The 24,554-nt window shown below is 44.9% G+C and overlaps 1 protein-coding gene across 7 annotated transcripts in view; it reads right to left on the bottom strand.

The window, feature by feature from the left end:
- IFT122 (intraflagellar transport 122) overlaps nucleotides 1-24,554 on the bottom strand; it is a 66,546-nt gene that overhangs the window by 18,409 nt on the left and 23,583 nt on the right. For 3 of the 7 annotated variants that reach the window (XM_036332252.1, XM_036332256.1, XM_036332257.1), the window contains 9 exons: nucleotides 22,987-23,178; nucleotides 22,687-22,825; nucleotides 21,257-21,459; nucleotides 20,246-20,383; nucleotides 18,798-18,962; nucleotides 16,532-16,729; nucleotides 11,759-11,899; nucleotides 7,832-7,885; nucleotides 3,785-3,946 (listed from right to left, as the gene is read on the bottom strand). In XM_036332252.1, coding sequence (XP_036188145.1) covers nucleotides 3,785-3,946; nucleotides 7,832-7,885; nucleotides 11,759-11,899; nucleotides 16,532-16,729; nucleotides 18,798-18,962; nucleotides 20,246-20,383; nucleotides 21,257-21,459; nucleotides 22,687-22,825; nucleotides 22,987-23,178 — 1,392 coding nt within the window. The remainder of the gene's footprint in view (nucleotides 1-3,784; nucleotides 3,947-7,831; nucleotides 7,886-11,758; nucleotides 11,900-16,531; nucleotides 16,730-18,797; nucleotides 18,963-20,245; nucleotides 20,384-21,256; nucleotides 21,460-22,686; nucleotides 22,826-22,986; nucleotides 23,179-24,554) is intronic. The other 4 variants (XM_036332255.1, XM_036332253.1, XM_036332258.1 and 1 more) reach the window with 4 other exon arrangements.

Here is a 24,554-nt window from a genome sequence, read left to right as displayed (position 1 = left end):
TGCCTGAAGGTGAGGCTGAGCATGTAGTCCCCTAAACTTAAACAGACAAAATGATTTACAGTCTAGAAGAGCCCCTTTGTGTCCTCCTCCCCATCACCACCACACAGGAAGTACTATTCACATGTTTTCTGATTCTATTCATGTTCTGTTGCTTGAACTTAGGGCATCTCCCATTGGCTTTGCCCCCAGGTGTTTGCCTAGGGCAGATAAGGAGTACAAATGTTACTGGTTAATTACTTCTCAACTGGACAGTATCAATTGTCTGGAGATCAGGTCTGCTGGGGGCTAGGGGATCGGAGGCAGGGGAAGAGGCCTGGAGAGAATCCATGAAGGAAGAGAGGCCTGTGGATTTGCAGGCTCACAGGGTCAAGTCTCAGAGCCTGTGTTCCTTCTACCACAACAGGGGGCCTCTAAAAGGCCATGCCCAGCTTCCCTGGGTTGGCCCTAGGATTCGAGAGAAACAGCCTCAGAAAATCACCTCTTTTCAGAATACAGTTACCTAAAATACATACGTGGGAGTTTGCCATAGTTGAGGTTTGGTGCTGACATTTTAAAAGGTGGGGCTTTTCAAAAAAGGAAACTGAGAGCTCTGAGCACCCAGATCTGCATAACTAGTAAGAAGCGGTTTGTCTTAGGAATAATGTACCCTGTAGAGAGTGCACTGTCAACCTCACAAAGTCTAAAAAAAAGCACTCCTTTCCCCACGATCAGCACTCACTTGTCAGGAAAGTACAGTCAATGTATGCTAAAATCCTACTTGAACAATTAGCTCTACTTTTTTCTCCATTTGCTTTCAGGGTAATTGTGTAGCCCCTAAAATAATATATTAGATTGGCCTAAGACAATCAACTGTTTTAAATGGAGGAAAGAGCATCATTTATCCTGATGCTGGGGATCCGATAAAAGATAGGTTAACCTCACTGGCCTTTGGTCCTTCTAGAGTTCACAGAGGAGAAGGGGTTTGGAAAGCAGCTACTAACTATTTGAAGATGCCTAGTGGACCACTATAGACATAGTCTTTACTCTTGGCAAATACTGCAATGTGTACTCTTTATGCCAATGCAAAGCTGGAAACTCTGCTAACCTGGTTGGTTAAATGAGGTTAGCAGCTGGGGAAAACAGGTGAAGAGAACAGAAATAGCCTTCAAAATGAGTACTCGGTGCACTCAGGGTGACTGTAGTAAGAAGGTTCAGAGGCCAAAAGCAAGCCATAAATTTGGATCATCAATAAGGAGACCAGCCAGGGACACAGTTCATAGGCTTGAAGGGACCTCCTCTAGCCCAACAGCCCAGTCCCAAGAGATCTGACCTAATTGAAGCTGACTCTAACTGGTTCCTTGAAGGATCAACAAACTGGGTTTTCAAAGATTCTTTGGTTCCATGAAGCTAATCTACACATTATCTGGGGCCATGGCAAAGACTCTGCCCTGGAGTGGACAGAAAGAGGCTGTGCTGAGTGATGAATGAGACTAAACAGTGTTCTCATGCTTGGTGATTTTGATAAGGACACACTACATAAGAGTTAAGAGCATTATAATTCCCTTTATCACCATATAAACATGTCACTTATCCGGAAAGCATATAATTTATTTGTACATGGGAATGTAATTTAAAAATTTTCCGAAAACCAGATTGAATCTTGGGAAGCAATTTTCAAATAAACAAAAACATGCCATGTTAATAAGTACTGTATCCCTCCCCACCCCAGACATAATGTGTATATACACACTTTCTCAAATTCAAACTACTGGGGGGTGGGGGAGGGAAGGGATTGAAACAGAACCAACCTACTTGGAATTGTGACCAAAAACTACAACCAAAAACAACCCCCAGAGTATTTACCTTCATAGAGAGGCAGACCAGATGGAGTGTGTAAATAGGCTGCATTTCTGGGTGGGAGACTGTGGATGCACGAAGCCCACCCAAAGTGTGAGGAGGAGCCTCAGTATAGGAGCAGGAGTGGGGCTGACCAGGGAGAGGTCTGAAGAACAGCCACTCTGTGGTCAGGCTTGGCCTATCTCATTTTCCTAACCTTTCTACAGCTTGGCCTTGGTAAAGGGTTTTCTCAGACATTATTTTGTGCAATTCTCAGAACTAAGCTGAGATGCAACTGTCACCTCCAAGAAGAAAATGGAGGCTTAGCAAAGTGAAAAGCCTGGACACCAAGGTGAGAAAGCACTGTCTGCTGCACCACAGCTGCTTGCTGGAAGGTTCCAGAAGTTATGAAGAACACCGAGAGCCAGCTCTCCTAATGCTTAAATTCCCCCTCTAGGATTCAATCCTTTCGTTTAAGGTTTTGGCCTTGGTTAAGATATGGTTATCCCCAGAAAGAGACACACTGACTTAGGTGTTCTCAGTATAGATGCAGTGTTACATTGTGTGTCTCTGTGTGTGTAATGGCACTATGGGGGGTTAAAAAAGTTGAAAATGGCAAAATGGGGGAACCTGAAGCATTTGGATATGAGGGATAGAGTGAAGGAACCACCACCAAGGTGAAAAGACAGGCTGGAGACCAGGTGCTTGTCCAGCTACTGATGACCAGAAACTCCTGGGCCAGATTACAGTGACCCAGACATAACCTTTGGCTCCAGAAACTCATACATGGTGGAAGATAAAAGAGTGCAGCATTAAGAAAAAGAGCAGAAAAAAATGGGGATGATTTTTCACCTTGAACTTGTGAGCTAGAAAATTGCCATTAACAGCCACTAATTGGTTGGGGCTGATGTCTCACTAACATTCTGAAGCTCCTGACACTACGGGAAAAGCAGGTTAACAAAGGCACCTCCATGGAAGGAAGAGCCTGATTGCTCTATGCGCCCAAGGCTCTTTTCACCTTGCATTGGGCTACACTGCAAGTGTCCTGAAGGTCGGGGCTCCTCAATGGTACTCATGCTCACACAAGCCATCAGGAGCCGCCTGCTCCAGGAAGATCTCCCTCGTGTATCCACATCTATTGGGCCCCTCCAAACACAAGGGGAAATCTCTACCATCAACCATGCAAATGATGTGGGAGTCATGCTGTACCAGCCCAGATGAAGGCACACCATGCTAGCACCAGAGGGCAGGGGTTTTGTCAGTGTCTCCAAGCCCAGCGCAAATGCCATTTCTGGGTGGGAGACTGTGGATGCACGAAGTGCATGTACCAGACAGACAGCAGGCGTTTAGGGAACCTTGGCTAGGGTAAATCACACTCTCCTGTATGTAAAACCATTCATGCCTGAGGACACTGATTCTTGGTGGCTTCTAATAAAGTTTTGGGAGAAGTTGTGGGAGACAGCCCTGACCCTGAATGAAGGGGCACTGCAATTCATCTAGCTCTGTCACTGTCAGAGGTCTGAACTGCCATATTCTGTCCCTTTGATGTCACCCTAGCACAGGGGTGGGCAGACTTTTTGACTCGAGGGCCACAATGGGTTCTTAAACTGGACCGGAGGGCCAAAACAAAAGCATGGATGGAGTGTTTGTGTGAACTAATATAAATTCAAAGTAAACATCATTACATAAAAGGGTACGGTCTTTTTTTTTTTTTAGTTTTATTCATTTCAAACGGGCTGGATCCGGCCCGCGGGCCGTAGTTTGCCCAAGGCTGCCCTAGAAGGTCAGTTTTAGGTCAGCCTCAACCAATGGCCACAGATGGTTCCTTTGCTTACCCATTTGCCCACTCTTTCTGAGGCCATTGCTGTTTTCTGTCTGCACTGCCTCTTGGGGCCAAAAACTAGATACCACAGTGTCAGAACACTGGTGGGTTCCACCTGGCAGCTTGGGCCAGAATGTGGGGAATTACCTTGGCATACTCAAACATGCGGAGGTCAGTGTACATGTCGAGTGCAAGGTTCTCGTGTCCACTCCTCTTGTACAGTTTGGCGGCCTCGTGGAACTTCCCCTGGTAGGCAAACACATCTGCCAGAAACAGGTCATTGTTGGTCTCTCCCTGCTTCTTCCTCTCCTGGAAAAATTAGAAGCACAGGAAATGGCCTCTGCAGTCATGGCAGGAAGCAGCCTTTACAAAGGTTAGATGTTGCTATTTCAAGTTAAGCCCCTGGGCCTTCCTACTGGAATCTACACTTGGCTCCTGGGCTGTTGTGTCTCTTACCTAGGTTTCTGGTGGGAATACTTAACAACAAAAGCAGATCTCCCCACCACACCCCCCTAATGAGTGAAGGTCAAAAGAGATGCAAACTTTTATTTGTTTAATGCAGTGGTTCTCAACCTTCCTAATGCCGTGACCCTTTAATACAGTTCCTCATGTTGTGGTGGCCCCCAATTTCATTGTTACAAATTGAATATAATTAAAGCATAGTGATTAATCACAAAAACAGTATGTAATTATATATGTGTTTTCCGATGGTCTGAGGCAACCCCTGTGAAAGGGTCGTTCGACCCCCCAAAGGGGTCGCGACCCACAGGTTGAGAACTGCTGATCTAAGAGGTACAAAAGATGGACCCCCATGTGTGCTGGCAGACTGAATTATAGTCTTTCTGGGACCCTTCTGGGGAAAAAGGGGAGAATACCACTAGCTGGTAGGCAGCTAGAAAAGGTTGTCCTATGTCAGTGATGGCGAACCTATGACCGCCAAAGGGGTCATGACCCACAGCTTGAGAACCGCTGGTTTAATGGAAATTCCTCAGGGCTGCTTTCTTGTACATTCTTCTAAGGAAATAATTACTTAGGATGGTGTGTACTGCCCATTCTTTGGAGGCCTCCAAGCTCCCAAGATCTCTCAAGTCCCCAGACTTGATTTGGCTGAATTGTGACTCATGATGATGGTAGACAAGGAGAAAGTTTAGGGTTTCTTCCCCAGAAGAAAACCAACAAAATAAAAATATAATGAGTCTCACTATGTCCCTGTCTCTAAAGTTAAGGTGAGCAATACCACATGCTGAGCACCCATTAGGTGCTTCCCATATGGACCCAAGGGTGGGCAGTGCCACCCAAGTGTCACACTGTGGGAAGCTGAGATTCAGAAGAGTGGCAGGTCGAGGGCATACAAAGCTGACATTTGAACTTGGTCTATCTGACTCTAGATGCTCTTCGTACCACAGAAACAAGTGATGTTCTCCAACACACTGCTATGTGTTTACACACACACACACACACACACACACACACAGAGTAGTGCTGAGGATGAAGAGAAATAACTGTGCACTCCTTCTCCTGTGTTAGGGAACATTCATTAGTCTACAGCTCAAGTATTTGTAAACACTCAGTCGCACCCAATCGCTCATCCCCCGCAGTTTCCTTTTGCTTGTTTTCTAGCAAGTGTATCACAGTAGAAGAGACATTAAGTCAAACTCCCAGACAAGCTGGTGAAAGTTTTAACAGCTGGAGACAACATCCTTCCCCACTGACAGAAATAATGTTTTTAAAAAAGAAAGAAACTAAACAATTTAGGATAACCAGCCAAATAAACTAACCCCTAATCGTAGGAAATGAATTAAAATCTTCATTCAGTAGGCATGGAATTTAGGCCATATCCATCCTAGATCAGAGAGTATCACCATGATCAAGAAATATGGTTTACGAATGTTCACTATGTATGAAGTCACATGGGCAGGTTCTCTTCCTCCTGTTATCAGTACAGTTACATCTCACCTATCCAAAAGGAGCCTAGTAAGGAACCTGGGTTCTCTGGAATAATACCAAATGCAAGCAACTAAGACCTCAGAGCAGCTAAAATGGATCCTCACTCAGTGACACTTGACTCTTTCTCATGAGACAATTCTTACAAGTTTACTTTATCGACTGCCCAGCTCAGAGCACACTAGATGAGGTGTAGTAAGACCTGGGAAATGACAAGAGGTGGTCCCCACAGAAGTTAGTTACCTTTGCATAGATTAAGACTCCTAGATCCAGACCAGATGAATCACAAATGCCACCCCTAATCATAAGCAATACTAGGCATTATGGTAGATGGCTCTGAACAAATTCTCACCATGCAGGTAAGTAAGCAACAGAAAGTATAAATGCTCCTTATGATAGTGCTGCGGAAGAAAGTGGGGGTGCATGGGAGGGGGGTGCACCAGAAGCAACTTCTTTTTTTTTTTTTAATCCTCACCTGAAGACATGCCCTTTGATTTTAGAGAGACTGGGCGGAGGGGGGTTGGGGGGGAGGAGGAAGGGAGGGAGGGAGGGGAGGAGGGAAGAAGGGAGAGAGGGAGGGAAGGAAGGAGGGAGGGAGAGAAGAGGAGGAGGAGGAGGAGGAGGAGAGAGGCAATCAATTGGTTTCTCCCATTGCACCGCTCCCCCCACCCTCCAACCGGGGATCAAACCTACAACCTAGGTATGTGTCTTGGCCAGGAATTGAACCCATAACTCTTTGGTGTATGGGACAATGCTCCAACCAACTGAGCAACACTGGCCAGGGCCAGAAGCAACTTTTTAGACAGTTGCAGCGTCTAGAGCAGCGGTTCTCAACCTGTGGGTCGCGACCCCTTCACAGGGGTCACCTAAGGCCATCGGAAAACACATATATAATTACATATTGTTTTTGTGATTAATCACTATGCTTTAATTATGTTTAATTTGTAACAATGAAATTGGGGGTCACCACAACATGAGGAACTGTATTAAAGGGTTGCAGCATTAGGAAGGTTGAGAACCACTGGTCTAGAATAAAGACAGTTTGGGAAATAGAACTGGCTTTGAATTCTAACTGAACTTTTGTCTGTGGCCCCTTGGGGACATGACCTAGCCTTTCTTAGCCTTTGTGTCTTATTTATCCAATAGGTATGCTAGTAAAAACAATGTCTAAGTTGTGAGGATTTAAAATAGCATACACATCGATCATGATCATGCAGGGGCAGAGCAGGCATTCAGCAAATGGCAACAATTGCCAGGGTTAGCAGGTCTCTTCCACTCAGCTCTGCCCACTGGGCTCAGCACAGGCTTGGCCCACAACAGGTGTTTATTATGCTAAACTGAATCAAAGGGATAAGACATTTGCTGATTTCCTCACTGCTTCCATATGGAAATTCAAATTTATCTCACATTCCCATAGCCTCACAATAAATCTGTTCAGAGAAAAAATATGTATGCCTTTTCACAGACACCCAGCAAATGGTGCTCGTAGCACCAGCCTCTTCAGTCTACCATAGCCCTCTCTGGGCTTGGTTGGTGAGGCTGGTTTTCTCAGCTAGGAATGGTGAGCTGGAGGGAGGGCTCCAGAGCCTTTGGGTGCCCCGTTCAGACCTCCCTTCCCAGGACCCATTGCTATGAATGGGATGTAGATCATATGCATTTGGGAAACGCCTCCTACACTGGCATGTTATTGAAGCCCTAGAGCAGGGGTGGGGAACCTTTTTTCTGCCAGGGCCATTTGGATATTTATAACATCATTCTCAGGCCATACAAAATTATCAGCTTAAAAATTAGCCTGCTATATTTGGTCAAACATTTAATTAGCTCACCCCTAATGCCTTGGCAGGGCCAGACCTAATGATTTCGCAGGCCTTATATGGCTGGATGTTCCCCACCCCTGCCCTAGAGGATGGTAACCAGCTAACAACCACTGCAAGGATGAAAAATAGCTACTGAAAATTTATTTAATCCTCCCAGCAACCCTGCAAGGTAGGTCTCATCCCATTTTACAGAAAGAAACCAAAGGTCAGAGAGATCAGGAATCCATCTACCCCCCCTACCTTCCAAGTAACAGACTGCACTCCTTGCCACATGGCATTCTGTACCCCAAAGGCAAGGCTGTGGCCCTAATACTCAGACACCAGTAGGCTCTGTTCACATGTCCTCAAGGCTCTCTCCTTCTTGAAGAGCTGCTTATAAAACACTGACAGCGAGTCTGTGCTTTCTTGAGAATAAAGAACACTTCATCTTTACCTCAATGCTGTTGATGAGCTCTAAATATCGGAGGTCTCGTACTCTGATGAAGGCCTACAGAGGAAGAGATAAAATAATAAAATCAGCTGCCTTCTGGGCTTCAAAAGTGGGTGATTGGCTGGGGGTGGGAAGTCAAGCTTTAGAAAGTGAGCCAGTTAAGAGGGAAAAGAAGCAAGCATTGATTAATCACTGTGTGTTCAGGAGGGTTCTACCACCCACTGAGGCTCAGCTTTATCCCTGGGATTAGTCCATACAAAGAAGCCCTGGTTGAATCAATCACTTTGGGATTAGGTGAAACAAAACTATAATACTGCAGTCTGAGATGGTGCCTGCTTAGAGGAACCTCTATGCAAAATGGAAGAACAAGCCAGTCTGACACTCTGAGGCAGTGGCATCTGCGTGGGAGTGGGAAAGACGTACTGACTCAGGAGAGACTGCACGTACATCTTGGTGACTTGGACAGAAAACAGGAGACAGCTATTCCTACCAACAGTGCATAAACACAGGGCACCCAGAGCCTACAGTACCATCATGAAGGAAGAAAAGGAAGAGAAATTTGAGAAGGAATAAAGATGATTTCTAGAAGGAAGGGGGAGGTAGGGAATGAATCACTCCAAGTCCCTGGAAGGCAAACTCTTTCGTAAATCCTAAACGTGTACTTGGACTCACAGTAAAGCCAGAGACTTTAACCCATGGAAGTTTCCAGGCATCCATCCTCATGCAGACTGATGTTAACTAAGCCTCTTCAGTTGCTTTCAGATTCTACAAGGGGTTTAGAGGAGCATAACCCACCATGTCAGGCTGATCTTCATGTGGCTTTGCTGTTAACATTTGTACTCAGCTGTGCTTCTTTATACTGTCCCATTTGAAATGGGCTGACACACACCTAGAAGAGGCAGCAGGTCCAGGATGCCTTAGAATATGAATGCAGAACAATAACCCTGGCTAGTTGTAGCCTCTACTTAGCTGCATGACACCCTCCATCTTAAAAAGACTTGTGGAAATGAGCAAGTCACCCAGCTTCTAGCTGCCCACAGATGACCACAATGTAACGTCATCTTTTCTGCTCACAGGGCCAAGCATCCTGTTGGGTTGGGGACCAAGAGGTGAATATAATTTGGCTCCTGTCCCCCTCCCCAATTCAGGGGTTCATATTCTAAAAGCGGAGGCAGGCAGATTAAATAGATCAATAAATCTCCCTGAGCTAAGGGCTATACAAGCATGAACTAGATGCCTTGGAGAACACAGATTCACTGCCTGAGCATGGGCAATAGCAGGAGGCAGGATTAAGTAAAGCATCACAGTAGACCCTGGCAAATGGGTATTCCTGGAGAGGAATTCCTTGAAAGGGTACGGCAGTTATCACATGAGCAAAGGGATGGAGAGCTAAGAACATGTGTATTCTTCACTGGAGGTCTTATAAGCCATCTTTGAGGTCTGGGCTTCCTTAAAGCAACACAAAGGGAAACCTGGAATGCCTGACAAAGTAGCAGGGAGGTAAGGAGGAGCTTTCTAGGTCTCAGTTCTAGCTTGCTTTCTAGTTGGGGGGCCCTGGATCTACTTCCCCATCACTGAGAGAAATCTGTTTCTGAGTTCCTTCAGCCCTGACATTCTGCAGTGTCAGGGGTGCCCTGGTCGTAGTGGTCAGAATCACAAGGCCTGTGAATAACCTCAGGGGAGGGAAATGTGGGAACAGAGAAGCTTTGCAGTTCTACTCAGGGCAGTGGTCCTGAGTGCTAAACAGCTCTCCTCTGCCATCTAGTGGGAACAGCAGTCTATCACCGGGAACCATTCACCTCCAAGGGTGCCTGACTTGGCAAAGCAGACAAGAAAGGCTGGGGATTAGGAATTTGGGTAAAGTGATCAAGTTATAGTCTGTGGTCAAAATCTTGTGGCTTTAATACAATAATTCCTATTCTCAGGAGTGCTGTGGGGGGTGATACAGATTGGGAGCAGGTATTAAGCAAATGGGAGTTCATTCCAGTTTAATTTTCATCCATTCAAACATTTGCTGAGCACTTAACACAGTGTTAGGCACTGCTGTCTAATTTCATTCCATGATGAAAATAAATAAAACATATTCTAGGAATCCTTTGTTATTCTTCATCCCTCCTGGCATTTCAAGGTGAGGCAGGAGAGGGAAGCTCCCTCCATGGAAATGTTTCCTCCCTCTGACTTCTTAAAGCCCTCCGCTACTACCACTTTTCAGACACAGTAGATCCAAAACTATAATATATAAGATTATTATATAATTACTAGAGGCCCAGTGAACAAATTCATGCACAGGTGGGATCCCTCAGGGCGGCCTACAGGGATCGGGCCGAAACCTGCAGTCCAACGTCGCCTGCAGCTCCTACTTGTAGCTCCCGCTCATGCCTGCCCCACTGTGTCTGCCAAGGGCTCACGCCCAATCAGTCCTGATCAGGGGAGGCTCACACCGCAGCAGCAACAGCAGCAGTGCTCACCAGTCATGAGCCCTGTGTCTGGAGCTCTCCCGAGGGGAGTAGCCTTCAGGATTGGGCTGAAACCGGCTCTCTGACATCCCCTGAGGGGTCCTGGATTGCAAGAGGGCCCAGGCCAAGCCAAGGGACCCTACTGATGCATGATCGGGGTGGGGAGGGACCACAGGAGGGCTCCAGGGTGTGTTGGCCCCCATCTCGCCCAGTCCCGATTGGCTGGACCCCAGCAGCAAGCTAACCTACTGGTTGGAGCGTCTGTCCCCTGGTGTTCAGTGCACATCATAGCAAGCAGTTGAGTGGCCTTAGCATATCATTAGCATATTACACTTCGATTGGTTGAACAGTCGACCAGTCACTGGACAACCACACACTTAGCATATTAGGCTTTTATTATATAGGATAATTGTACTTGCTTTAATAATAGCTAGCATTTGTACAAGCATTGCTAGTTTTAGAATCCCTTTTACAATGTGACAGTTAAGCCTGATGACACTGTGTCAGGCAGGGTTGGCAGTTAGTGTCTTCACCCTCCCCACTGTAGAAAAGACTGAGGCTCCGAGAGAAGTGGCTTGCCAAGGGTCTTCCAGCCTGTACATGGCCGAGCTGGTTTTCAACCAGGCTTCTGAACCCTAGTCTGGTCTTGGTCCACTCTCTTTTCATGCTTAGAAGTCTTGACCTAGCATGGAGATGGCATCACATACTTCTGCAATTTCTTCCCTATCAGCTCAATAGTATGCGCAAAATGAATATCTGATTAATTGGTATGGGAAAAGAGAGACAGAAGGGAGACGTTGGGGAGAGAGTTGAAGGCCATTCCTTCCCCCCACACCTCAGGAGCCTAGCTGGGTTCTTCCTAATAATATGTGTCAAATGTTTTGAGCCATTTCTGTAATTTTAATAGACTGAGCCAGGAAATGACACCATGAATCAAGGTCATGAATTATGCCATGAAAGTATGTGGGGAGTGACATTGCTGTCAGAATCAGAGAGCTCGACCATCTTGTCTACCATACTTAGCAGTGTGCCAAGAAAAACAGCACTGTGTAATAAATTACCTAATACCAATAAGTGCTTATACCAATAACAAAAGCTACCATTTATGGAATGCCTAGTATGTGCCAGGCTTTTAGCTAGGTGCTTTACATAAATGATAGCTAATAAAAGTGACAACTAGAATCTATCAGATGCTTCTCCTATGTCAAGTTTTGCAGGCATTATCACATTAGATCCTTATAACTTTTGAAGATGGGGCCAATCATCACCCTAATTTTACCAATGAGCAACCTTAGGAAAGATGTTACCTGCTCGGGCTTATAGTTAGAAGGTGGCTGAGCCAGGTCAGTCTAATTCCACCACCCATGGCAGTATGCATTTGCCTCTCCATATGTCACCTGGAATGGATCCTCTTCTGCCTCCTCAAAGGACCATCCAAGGACCAGATTCTTGCTCATTCTGACTAGATGCTTACCTTCTTTGCTGTTTCAAACTCTAATCCTTCTAAAGCTTCCATGGCCAGCTCACGCCAATCAGTGTCGGTCACACCCAAGCAAGCAATCTGGTAGGCTTCTTTGAACATTTTCCTCTCCAGGTACTGGTACATGGGAGCAGACTGCAGGATTGAAGGAAAGAGTATTTTCAAAGCAATGGAAAGAGTCAGATTCATACAAAGCCTGACTCCATATGTGTGCATTGACTTTATTACAAAAGCCTGCAGAGCAATGCTGCAATGGTTAACCAGTTCCCTTCTCAGCTACACCCCAGTTCACCCTACATGCCTTCCACTCTGCCACCCCCTTTCATAGCCGAACCATCATGTTCAGCAGCACAAACCTCCTGCCCATCCTCCCCTCCACCACCGGCTTTCCCCACCTCCAGGCCCACCTCTCCACAGATTTCACCATCATCTGGAATGACTTTGCCCCTCTTCACCCTCTGGAAAGTATCTATTTGGCTTTCGAGACCCTGTTAAAATGTCATTTCTTCTGGAAAGTCTTCACTGACCCTTCAAGTAATATCGTGAATGGTTCCTAATAACTTCTATTTGTAGGCTTTTGGATCTGTCCCAATAGTCCAGTGTCATAGGTATTATCACTCCTGGATTATGGCCCGAGACTGAAACTCAGGGAGGGCAACTGACTTGTCTAAGGGCACATAGTGGCACATAGAAGACCTTGGGGTTGGAGCCTGGATGACCTTTTGAGTATGTGTGTGTATGTGTCTGTACATGAGAACAAGTCTGAGTTGGGCCTGAGTGTCTTTCATAACTAAAGGCCCTCCCTTGTTTTAGGCCAGTCAGTGTGCCGAAGGGAACTGCGTCTTTCCTTCTGGATTCCTAGGCAGTGGAAATCAATCAGTCAGTACCTCTGTGTTAATGGTTCCCAAATGTGGAGCTGAAAGTGCTGTTTTCTCCATTTGGGGCCTTAATCTTTGAAATTTCCTGTCCCATTTTTTAGCTTTAGCGTTGAAGGAAATTTTTTTCTTTTTAAGCCATTCCATCCTCTGACAGCAAGATGTGCCTGCTGCTGAGCACTCATCTTTCCTACTGTGCCTCCCTTCAGGTGGCAGTAGGGTATGGACACAGGAACAGTTGAGCTAGAACCCAGGCCTAGCTCAGTCACATCCTAGATGTATGATTTTTTGGGTCAAATTAACTTCTGTTTAGCTCACAGGCTACCATGGGCAAACTAGAGAAGTGCTTTGAAAATTGATAAAGTGCTGGGCAAAAAATGAGCATGCTCATTGCATCCATAGTATTTTCTCAGCATCAGCTCCTCCCCATCTCACAAACTCTCCAGACTTGTTTCCACCCCCAACGTTCCTTGTTCGAAACACTCTCGCTGTTCCTCTGCCTTTCCAGACCTTTCAGGGCAGATCAAGTGTCACCGCCACCTGGAAGCTTTCTCAAACGCCCAGTGCACAATGAGCTTTCCTTTCCAAACTCCTTTAGTGAGCACCTTCTGTTCCAATTTAGTTCTGTTTTGTAGTGTTTAATATTTTAAGACTGTTGTTAATAATAATAATAATAATAATAATAATAATAATGATAGGATTTGGACCAGACAAAACCTGAAAGAGGGGTATATTTAACCTCATTGCAAAGAAAACAAGTGAGACCCCAAAACGCGAACCGAGTTGCTCACGGTCACAGCCCGTGTCAGAAAGCCAGTACTCCTTTCCCTTTCACCAAGCTGAAAGCCCGAGGAGGGTTAGGCTTGCCTGGGAGGCACAATCTGAGAGTGGGAGTTTTAAATACCCTAACTGCACAAATGCCCTCTGCGCTCTACTTTATCTTGCTATCGAATTCCAAGCATGAAGTCACCACCCGCCCTGAGAAGCCCGACTAGGGCCTGCCGCCCTACTTGGCAGCCCTAACAAACCATTTCTTGCACAAGATGATGTAAATTTCGAAAGGAAACCAGAAATCCCCAGAGTGGGTCTGATGCTTTCTCCCTCCCCCCTAGGCCAAAACCACAGGATGGTTGGAGGCAGAAACGACAGATAAATAGCCTTTGTTTTGAGGCTGCCTTTTCTAACCCTTGGCAGTTCTGACCTGCTGCATCAGCAGGATGGCCTTGGTGCAGCCACTGGGGGAGGGGGAATCTGGCTTCTGAATCTTTAGAGCTTGGCAGAGGAAGTCCCGGGCTGCCCCTTTAGTTCCCCTTGTCCCGCCAAAGTCAGGGAGCAGCAAACTGCATTTATCTTGAGGTCAGCATGGCAGTCTTGGTAGAAAAAACTTTCAGTCAGCATAGCATGTTTGGCATGATTGAGGAAGATTGGGTTTCTGATGGATGTGGTGCATGAGTTTGGGATGGGGAGCAGATGAGGACTGCAAGGAAACAGTCCACAGGGGCTGTTCTTACCTCTCTGCTACCACTTCTACCCACTTCTCTCCCTTCTTTCTCTGGCTTTCTTTCTTTCTTTTTCCTTTTCCTCAAGTCTGAATTCCACTAATATTTACTGAATAACTGCTCTGTGTTAGGTACTAATAATCCCTGCATCAATGAGTAACATCATCAGCTACGGGGAGGAAATGAAGTCCAGTTCCACCCTTTACAACAGCGGTTCTCAACCTGTGGGTCGCGACCCCTTGGGGGTTGAACGATCCTTTCACAGGGGTCGCCTAAGACCATCGGAAAACACATATATAATTACATATTGTTTTTGTGATTAATCACTATGCTTTAATTATGTCCAATTTGTAACAATGAAATTGAGGGACACCACAACATAAGGAACTGTATTAAGGGGTCGCGGCATTAGGAAGGTTGAGAACCACTGCTTTATAAGAAGCCAAGCCAGAGCAAGGTGTGTGGAGGGAATATAGATTAATGTAGCCTAGCTGAAAGGCAATCTGGAAACATGTCTAAAATCTTTCAAACGTAGCATAAATAGCCCTTGGCCCAGCAATTTCACTTCTAGGAATTTATACCAAGGAGCTAAGATGGGATAGGTGCAAAGACTTTGCTATTTATAAGAGCAAAAAGCTGCAAACACCACAAATTTCTAACTGGGTTCAGTAAGTTGTGAGAGATCGGGACAAAAAAAATAGTCACTAAAAACAATATGGGGTGGAGGTGAGGCAGCAGGGAGGAAGGTGTGGCCACAGTAAAAGGTAAACCCAACACCAGGGATCTCATGCGCTGTTGGTGTGAATACACCAACCTATTCAGGTGATAAATTTGTACTGCAGCATTGCAAAACTGTTACCAATGGGGGAAGCTGGGAAAATTGTATAAAGTGTCTCTGTATGATATCTTACAATTAAATGTGAATCTATAATCATTTTAGCTAAAGAAGAACATTTATTGACATGGAGCCATGTTTCTAATAGATTGCAAGGTGAAAAAGCCAGATCGCTAGTTGATAGTCAACAATTCATACAAAGTGATGGGTCTGCAATATGTAAATGCTAGGTTAAATCAGAAGATGGAGATAAAGGAAGGTAATTAAGTCTCTCTTATTTATAGTCACCATTCAGTAAAATAAGTGCAGTAAATCTGAGGTTTCATCTATAGGAGCAATATTTATAGATAATAAAAGTCAAAACAACATTATTTACAGTACAATTCCTCTTTTAAAATTTTATATACAACTAGAGGTCCGGTGCACAAAATTCATGCACTGGTAGGGTCCCTCGGCCTGGCTGGCGATCAGGGCCAATCTGTGGGGCGACTGGTGGGGTGATTGGGGGACCCCCGTTGGCACACGCCTTGGCTGGCCTAGCACCACCCGCTAGCCGGCCCTGCCCCCTGCCACTGCCGCCGGTCACCTCCCTCTGCGAGGCAATTAGGGGGCCCCCAATGGCACCTGCCTTGGCTGGCCTAGCGCCACCACTCGCCAGCCCCACCCCCCGCCGCCAGCACTGGTTGCCTCCCTCTGCAGGGTGACCATAAGGGTGATCGGGGAGCCCCAGCTGGCACCCGCCTTGGCTGGCCTGGGACCTGTGTGCTGGGGCAGCTCCTGCATTGAGCGTCTGCACCCTGGTGGTTCTGCTGTTCGGTCGATTTGCATATTAGGCTTTTATTATATAGGATCATATACTCCTAATTATATATTATGCACACATTACACATACATATAAAAAAGGTCTGGGTTGATATTTTCTAAAATGTTTAAGAGTGAGTTTCTCTTTAGGATGGGATTCTGAGGGCTAGTCTCTCCTTGGTGCTTATCTTTATTTTATGACAGTTCTACAGTGGGAATGGCTCACATTCCTGCCTCCCATTTCTATTCTGGCCTCCTGCTAGTGTGAGGGACTTGTGCAGATAGTACCATGCTCCCTTTTTGGCTCACAGACCTCAGTTCCCACACCCCATTCCACCTATATTATCTTTCTCTCACACACACCACCCCCTTCATATGCCTGTGCATACACCCTGCTGGACTCCCAGCTTTGCTGGCTTACTCTACTCTGCCCCAAGCACAGCTCTCAATGAAACACAACTCTGTCTGCTGATAGACAACCCTGCATACACCTCCCTGTCCCTACTAGGAAGTAGGGATCAGAAAGAATTGAGGTTCAGTAATGCTGAGTTTTTTGCCCAAAGACACACAGATTGCATGGGATGGAGATAGGATTTCACGTCCAAGTCCAGAGTGCCTTCCATGACACCACAGCTATCATTCTTGTCTCTCTTCCCTCTCTCCTCACCACTCCCTCCCAAAGCACCATTGAGGAGCCTGGCTTTCCTGGTCTTGCCTGTCCTGCCACTACTGAGAGCTGACAGACATCCCGGGTTACCTGTGGCACCTCCACAGCTGATATGGAGAAGGCATGCAGGCAGAAGATCTTGGAGCCGTTGTAGCCTACCACAAAGCCCTGCAGCTTCTGCTGGTGCACAGGGAAGGTGCTAGCTTTGATGTTGAGGTAGCCTCCTCCCGAGAAGCAGAGCATGTCCTCACACTGGGTGTTCCAGGCCACACTGTTGGCATTCGGTTCCTGAGGGACAGGGATGGTGAGAATCCTGTAACTATCATCCTGGGCTTTGGCACCATTTCTACATTCATTCAAGTTCTCTTGTTAAAGCCTGAATCACATTAAATTGCTAACAGTGGGATAGAGGGAAAGGGGAGAAAAGGGGATTGGAAGAAATGGATAGGGGAATAGAGGCAAGCACTTCCATGCACTTTTTTATGTTGGAATTTTTGAATAAGCAAGCATTACTTTTGAATAAAAATTATTATCCCCAAATATTAATCATTACATAAAAAGTGAGAAAATCAGCAAAGTGGATACTACTTCTGTATGGAAGAATGTTTAAAGGAATATATTCCAAAGAATTAACAGTAGTTGTCTTTCAGCAGGTGCTTTATATTTTCTGTTTTTTATTTGCCTGACATTTTCTTTTGGTTATGAATATTTATTTTTTATAAGAAAAAGAACAGTGAACTATTTTAAAATTAAAAAATAATATATTGTCTCTACATTTATAATCTGCACACTGTAAGAATACAATCACCCTGGGAGGTACTCCCTTGCCCCAACTCCTCTCAAAGATCTCTGCTCAGCTCCAGAGACTTAGGCACCAGCAGAAGTTCATATCTTTCTGCCTAGAATCTTTTACAATGTCTGAATCTTTTATAATGAGCATGGATTATTTTTATAATGAGAAAGAAAACATATAGTTGTTTGCATTTGCAGGGGTAGGGGCAGTGAAGAGAAGAAAAAATAGCTGGGAATGTTTATGACCCTTAGCAAGGGCTGAAAATTACCTTTCCCAGCCCACTACAGAAAACCCTCAGTGGGGACAGGGAAGCACACACACCTTTCCACTCCTACATGGTTCTGGGCTGGACACGGATTCACACCTGGGAGCTGCTAACCTACCTACAGGGGTTGTGTCGAGGCTGGGGAGATGAGAAGTAACACTGAAGGCCCTATCTTGTGGCAGGCACTATGGTGTCTTACTTAGTCCTGTAGCAATTCTATGAGGGGGAAATTATTAGTTTTATTTTAGAGGTAAGGAGAAATAAGACTCAGAGAGGTTCACTAACTTGCTTGAGAGATGAAGGCAGAGCTGGAGCCCAGATTTGTCTGATGGCAAAGCTTATGCTCTTTCTTTCCCCTAAACCACTCTGCCTCCCCAGTTATGAGTGAAATGCTATCAACTAGGAGTCACTGGGGCTAGTGGTGGCCAGGTACCTCCTTTCAAATGACTGAGGTAGCTCCCTACTATAGCACCCTTCCACCCTGCTGATTCTATCGCTGAGGACAAGGAGGAGACCTCAATCTGCCCATTATACTGAGAAACCTTTAGTGGTTGACAAAGCCAATCAGGGGAGGTTTTAGCTTTGGGGGAACTCACTTCAGGCAAATAGGCCCTGATCACTCACAAAGCCCTAAAGAGGCAAAGAGCAGCACTGAATCCAGTAGAAAGCCAACCAGGCACTGGGCATAGACCCTCTGGGCTCTCCTCTCCAATGACACACTTCCTCCAGCCCCAGGATCAAATGATGTGTAAACAACGCCTATCCGAAAAACAGTTCAGATTTGCTGGCTGTTATAGCATCCTTGTGAAATAGCAGGGAGGACTTCCCCCATGTCTCCCTTCCTTCTATGGCAAAACTGGTCCTGTCTCCTTACTGTGTCTTAGATCATTCAAAGATGCAGGCAGCCTCCAGGAGGTGAGCAGCAGACTTTTTCAAAAGAATCATCACATTAACCCATACACTGATAGCCTGCAACATGCCACACTTAGATTTATTAGTATTCATTTACTGCTCTCAGTTATCTTGTAAGAAAATGTTACTTGCCTATCTTACTTGCAACAAAACTAAAGTTCAAAGAGACTCACTCAGCTACTGCAGCTTATGTGTGGGAGGGGTTGGCTGTGTCTGGGGCCTCTTAGACTCTGCACCCCTGCTTAGACCCTACACCCTTACACCTCACTGCTCCTTCCAGAGGCCCACCTGGAAGCCAGAGCATAAGCACCTCCTATAAAGACTGGGAAACTAGAGGAGTGTCTCTAATCAAAGGATCATGTCCTAGACACTCCCTGGGACTTCACCTGAAAAAGCAACTCCTTGGTGTGAATGTCATAGACCAAGCATGTATCGTTTTCATCCACCACGGCCAGCTTTTTTCGGGAGGCGCTCATGTCTAAGCAGCGCACGGCTGTGGCCTGTTTCAGTAGGACAATGGCAAAGAGATTGTCCACGAAGATCTTCAGGATCTGGCAAAATTTCAGAGAAAAAGTGTGAGTCACCATGGCAACAAGACCCTGTAATACTGCCAGGCTGTTGGAACCCATGTGTTCTAAAAAAACAACTCCCACTAACTTCACTAGAGGCTCTGTGTAGAGAAAAGGACTCATCAAAAGAAAGGGACCCAGGCTTATCCTTAGGAGAACAGAGTGTAGTTCATCTGAGGTCACCAAAGTAATGACATGTTGGCCCCAAGACATGACAAACTTACTTGAAAGTCTGCTTGACTGGGGATTTGTTAATGACATTACCCAACTGCAGGGTTAGGAAACACAATTCAGCAGAGGTCTGAGTAACTAACACAGGAAGAGGCTACTGTAAACACTGACAAGACATCTGGTATAACCACTGCAAAATGATGATGATGATGATGATCATAAAAGCAATCAGTCATTGACTATTTTTGATAGTTGGGTAAAATATTATCCTCATTTGTAAAACCTGAGCCTCAGAGAGGTGAAGTGACCTGCATAGGGTCACACCACTAGTGAGTAGCTAAACACAAACATGACCCCAGGTCAACCTGCCTCCAAAGTCCAGACTTTCAGGCCTCACACTGGAAGTGGTATTGCTATTCTATACTCCTGCTAACTCATACTCCATGAGTCCCATCCTCAGGAAAGGCCTGACAAACCTTTACCACAAGCCATCTGCTAGACAGCTTGGCTCTCAGGCTAATGCAGTTACATTTTTACTTTCAAATTTCCATGAAGCCCACTTAGAACTTTTCTTATTTTGAGCAAAGAACACACACAGAAAACTGTTTAACTTTGTATAACCTAGATTTTCCACATCTATTTGAGCAAAGGGCCCACTTTTCTTATAATATCTAGTAATAGCCTACAGACCAGCACCTTCTAGGACACAAACTAGAACACACTGCCTTAATCCATTCACTGCTCTAATAGGGATCCAACCTAAGGAATGATCTCTGCCTCCCTCTCTAGCAAGCCACAGAAAGTGCACCTCTAACAAATCTCCCACCATCTGGGTGACTTTTAAGCCCACTAATCTACTCAACTCTTGGCCCAGCGGTGCAGTGCCAACTCTGCCAGAATGGGGCATGCTATGAGTCTGAGGACCACCACTTCTTTGGCCTGAGGCTATCCTTATAAAAGGTAGCTCTAATGTACCCATGAAGGGAAGAAGCCTTTTCTTGCCCTGAAAACCTATCTCAGGGTCATAACTTGACTGGTTGCCTGCATCTGCATGCAGATAGTCAGACTGATGGGCAACCCAAAAGAGCACTCACCTGTCCATTCTTCAGGCCTACCAACAGACCTTCCCTTCCTGGAGGGCCACCAATCACCTTGATGTAGCGAATGAGAGATTCCATCTGCCACTCCCGCTCTTTCACTCCACTGAAGGACAGGCACTGCAGCCGTTTCTCCTAGAAAGCAAACCCCCCTCTGCATGGATATTCAACAGATTAAGTGTTCCCCAGCCCTCCAAAGGAGGTCTTCCTGCCTCTGAGGGGTGAAAAACACTTTATATTCAGGATCTATCTAATCTAGTCCCCATGATTGGTATCGTTAATCTTCATGAAAGTCTTCCCATGGATCCTCGCTCAGCCTCAGATCTTCTGTGCAGACCTCTAAGCAGCCAAAAGCACACCTATTTGCCACTTCTATACTATAAACCTGTGGTACCCCTAAACTGCTTAAAGTTCTAGACTTTTAGAGATATTTTAATAATATTTTATGTCTATAGTGATTCCTAAAGGAATCCATTTTATCACTTTCAATAGGCCTAGTTTCATGAAACAAAATCCACCTCTATTTCCAAGAAAGATGCTGGGTTGGCCTTCTCTCAAAGTCTTTTCAAACTTCTCTTGGCATTGATCTAGACATTTTCTAGGAAGCTCTAAGTTGAGAAATTTTTTTCTGTGGAAAAAATCTATCAGAAAGTAAAAACTCCCTTTACTGTTTTGAATTAAAATACATTGTTTTTTGTTTAACTGAAGGATATCATAAATTTTTATGTGTATATGTTTAACAAAAAAATCAATCTGCATTTTGTGGGATATCAATTTAGGCTTTAAGTCATTAAAATATATATAATCCCAGTATAACAAAGTACTTTGTAATACAAAAAAGTAGTAGTCTCCTCTTTATGGCCCATGACTTTCTAGTAGAGTCTGGCCATATAGATGTCAACAAAATAAAAGCAATAACCAATTCCTAATGACCAAAAAACCCTGCTTTGGGTACCCTCTCCTTGGAGGAAGCATAAGGTGAATTCGGTCTGATCTGCTGCGGCTTACCTGGCAGAGGATGATGTGATCAGAGCACACCACCAGGAGGTTGCATTCAAACTTTTTGACAATCTTCTCTTTTACCCGGTAACGCATGTCTGATGAATCATCTGAATACAACTCATAGATGATGATTTTTTCTGGCAGTTGGATAGCTAATCGATTTTTGTAGATGGCAATTTTCTTGACAAGCTCTTTGCATTTAATCCGAACTGTCAAAGGAAAAAAGCCCAGTTCTAGCAAGAGGTTGTTAAGTAAGGTAGAAGGCAGAGAAATGAAAAGCTATCATTTACTTAATGCTACTGGCAATTAAAGGAGACACTCACATCAAAAAAAATCTTTAGAGTATCTAACATGTACAATCAGCTCTGCTAAACACTGGGATCATATATAATCTTATATATGATTATATGTAATCATATATAAGTCATATATAATCTTTGTTATCCAAAGCTTACAACTGAGTATGGAAAATGATTCTTAATGCTACCATCAATTGCTGAACATAAATCTAAACTCCTCTGCATGGCACTAATGGCCCCTGATGATCAGGAGCCCACCTGAGTGACTGCCCACAACTCTAGTCACTCTCCAAACACCACCCTTGACAACAGTAACCATGTGTAGTTTCTGGGGTACACTAAACTCTCACACTCATTATGAATCAGGTGGAGAAAATGTCTCCAGAAGGGATGCTTTGGAGCTACACCCTCACCATACTGTTGGAATCTTCAAATGGAGGTGCTCCCAGATGGGGACCAAAGGATGTCTGTCATCTGAATCTGCAAGACAACTCCCAACCAGAATCCCTACTCACAGGCATCTGGCAGTGTGCTGCTGTGTCCAGTATATCTGGATATGAATACACTTGAAAAAAGTGGATTCTTAGCCTATTTAACCAGCCCACCCCCTTGGGTGGATAGAAGAAAAGACTGAGTTTAGACTGACTGCACTGGGCCTGGAACCCTGATCTGACTGAGCTTGTGGAAACCCACTGCCTCTGCTTATCTCTGGGGCAAGGACCTGACCGAAGGCAAGCTGAGATGTAGCTGAGGAAGAAGTACCCCAGAAGTGCCTCTGAGCAGAGAGAATGCAGGTCCACAAAGACCCATGGAGGTCAGCCACCATGGCTCTGATTGTTATATATTATCCTCCCTTAGTTAGGGAGTCCATGTACCCCTGGAATTATCTGAAAAATTTTGTGAGTCTGTGTGGTATTTTTTGAGAAAGTGTTTCTTGCTTTCATTAGATTCTGAAAAACATCTACATTTTCCCCTCGCCCTGCCTCCTCACCAAAAAAGCAAGAACCAGTGGTCCAATGTGTTTCAAAAAGACCAAGGAGAAATATTTCCTACCATTTCACTTGCCCTATCAGCAGTCCTCTCAACCTATCCTCTCCCCAGTATCTAGAGGGCAAAGGGGCTCTACCTGCCTTTTACCTTTCTGCTCAGTGATCAGGTGCTGCACGATGACATCAGTCATGCTATCTCTGTATGCATACCGGTCCTTATAGAGCCCATGGACAGTGCTGAAAATAAGCTGGTAGAAGGAAATGGTGCCATCCTGGCAGCCTACCACCTGCAGGGAAAGAGAAGCGTCAATTCCCAGCTCTCTGTGGAGAAAGAATCTACCTTCCCATTTGTCAGGAAAAAACATCAATGATTTGACTGGCTAAGCAGGCCTGATGTTCAGTTCCTACTCAGACAATGGCCCAATAAAAATGAACTTCCTCTTCTTACCACATAGTTGGAATCGGGCTTCACTTTACAAGTCCACACCCAGGAGTTCTGCTCCCCAACAGTCCCGAGCCGTACTCCATCCTTGGTGAAAAGGGATACTTGCTTGTCTGACCCCCCCAGTAAAATGTACTCCCCTTTAGTAAAGTAGCTGATGCAGCAGGGGTCAAAATTCAGTGGCCGATCCTTCCCAATCTGAGAAAAGAGAACATACACTAAAGGAAAAAACAACTTCTGAATCCTGAAACTCAATAAATGTTAGCTATTATTACTATTATTATTATTAAGCCAGATCCCTTTAAATGTCAAAAACACTAAAATGCCAAAAATACACAAATTACACCTAAGCCTAACACAAAAGTGTAGGTTTGATTTACTTCATCATCCCACATTTAATTCTAAATCTTCCCAGAATTAAAAGATACTTACACAAGAAAACAATTTTACTGTTCCAAACAAGTTGGGGGTTACTTTCTCAGAAGACTGAGGTTGCTTATCTGTCAAAAACTCTGGGCCACAGCCGAAACCGGTTTGGCTCAGTGGATAGAGCGTCGGCCTGTGGACTGAAAGGTCCTGGGTTCGATTCCGGTCAAGGGCATGTACCTGGGTTGCGGGCACATCCCCAGTAAGAGATGTGCAGGAGGCAGCTTGATTGATGTTTCTCTCTCATCGATGTTTCTAACTCTCTATCTCTCTCTCTTCCTCTCTGTAAAAAATCAATAAAATATATTTTAAAAAAAAAACAAAAAAAAAACTCTGGGCCACAACATGAACACAATATTTACCACGGCCCTGACTACCATATTGAGTTTTATATTGTCACTATAGTAGCAAGACCCCATTTCCACCTAGCATAGTGTAGTTAGATGTTCCAGGAAATTTCTCATACCCAGCCTCAGTGCCAGGTACACAGTAGATGTGTCAATAAATATTTATTAAATTATTATGGACATACATTAAGTGGATGAATACTAATAGATAGGACCAGGGAAACTGGATGCTAGATAATTAAAATGATGGTTCTGAGAAAACAGCCACAGGAAACTGAGAAAATTCTTTATTATATACAACCTTTATTTTTACTTGACTACCAAAGAAATAAGCAATAGTAAGGTGAGGCAGAAGAAATGGCTCCAAAGTTATACCTAAAATCCCCACTTCTAACATGATATGTTTTGAGAAATAAAGATGCTGTTAAACAAAAGGCTCCATTGAAATGGCTGCATTTCTCATTTGCTTGGCTGTGGTAGTAAGCCATCCCCACCACCTTCATTCTAATCCTCAGTGTCTCCAGTCTTCCAACAGATTTCCTACCACTAGGCTCTCTTTATTTTAATCCGCCCTCCACAGAAATAAGGAATTCTCTGAAACAAGAATCTGACCAAGTTGCTCCCTACCTAAATCTATGGCTCTGAAATACTCACAGAATACAATGTTCAAACTCCGTATTCACACTACAATCTTGTCTCATCTTCCTTCCTAGCACCATCTCTCCACAGATCTTGGGACCCAGTCACCCTGAACAACTCACTGTTCCCTGAGTTGTCATCTATTTTCATTCCTCCCTGCCT

The sequence above is a fragment of the Myotis myotis genome, unplaced genomic scaffold (assembly GCF_014108235.1).
Source record: "Myotis myotis isolate mMyoMyo1 unplaced genomic scaffold, mMyoMyo1.p scaffold_m19_p_13, whole genome shotgun sequence".
Lineage (NCBI taxonomy): Eukaryota > Metazoa > Chordata > Mammalia > Chiroptera > Vespertilionidae > Myotis > Myotis myotis.
Note: the sequence above shows the minus strand (reverse complement) of the source record. Positions and strands in the feature narration are given on the sequence as shown.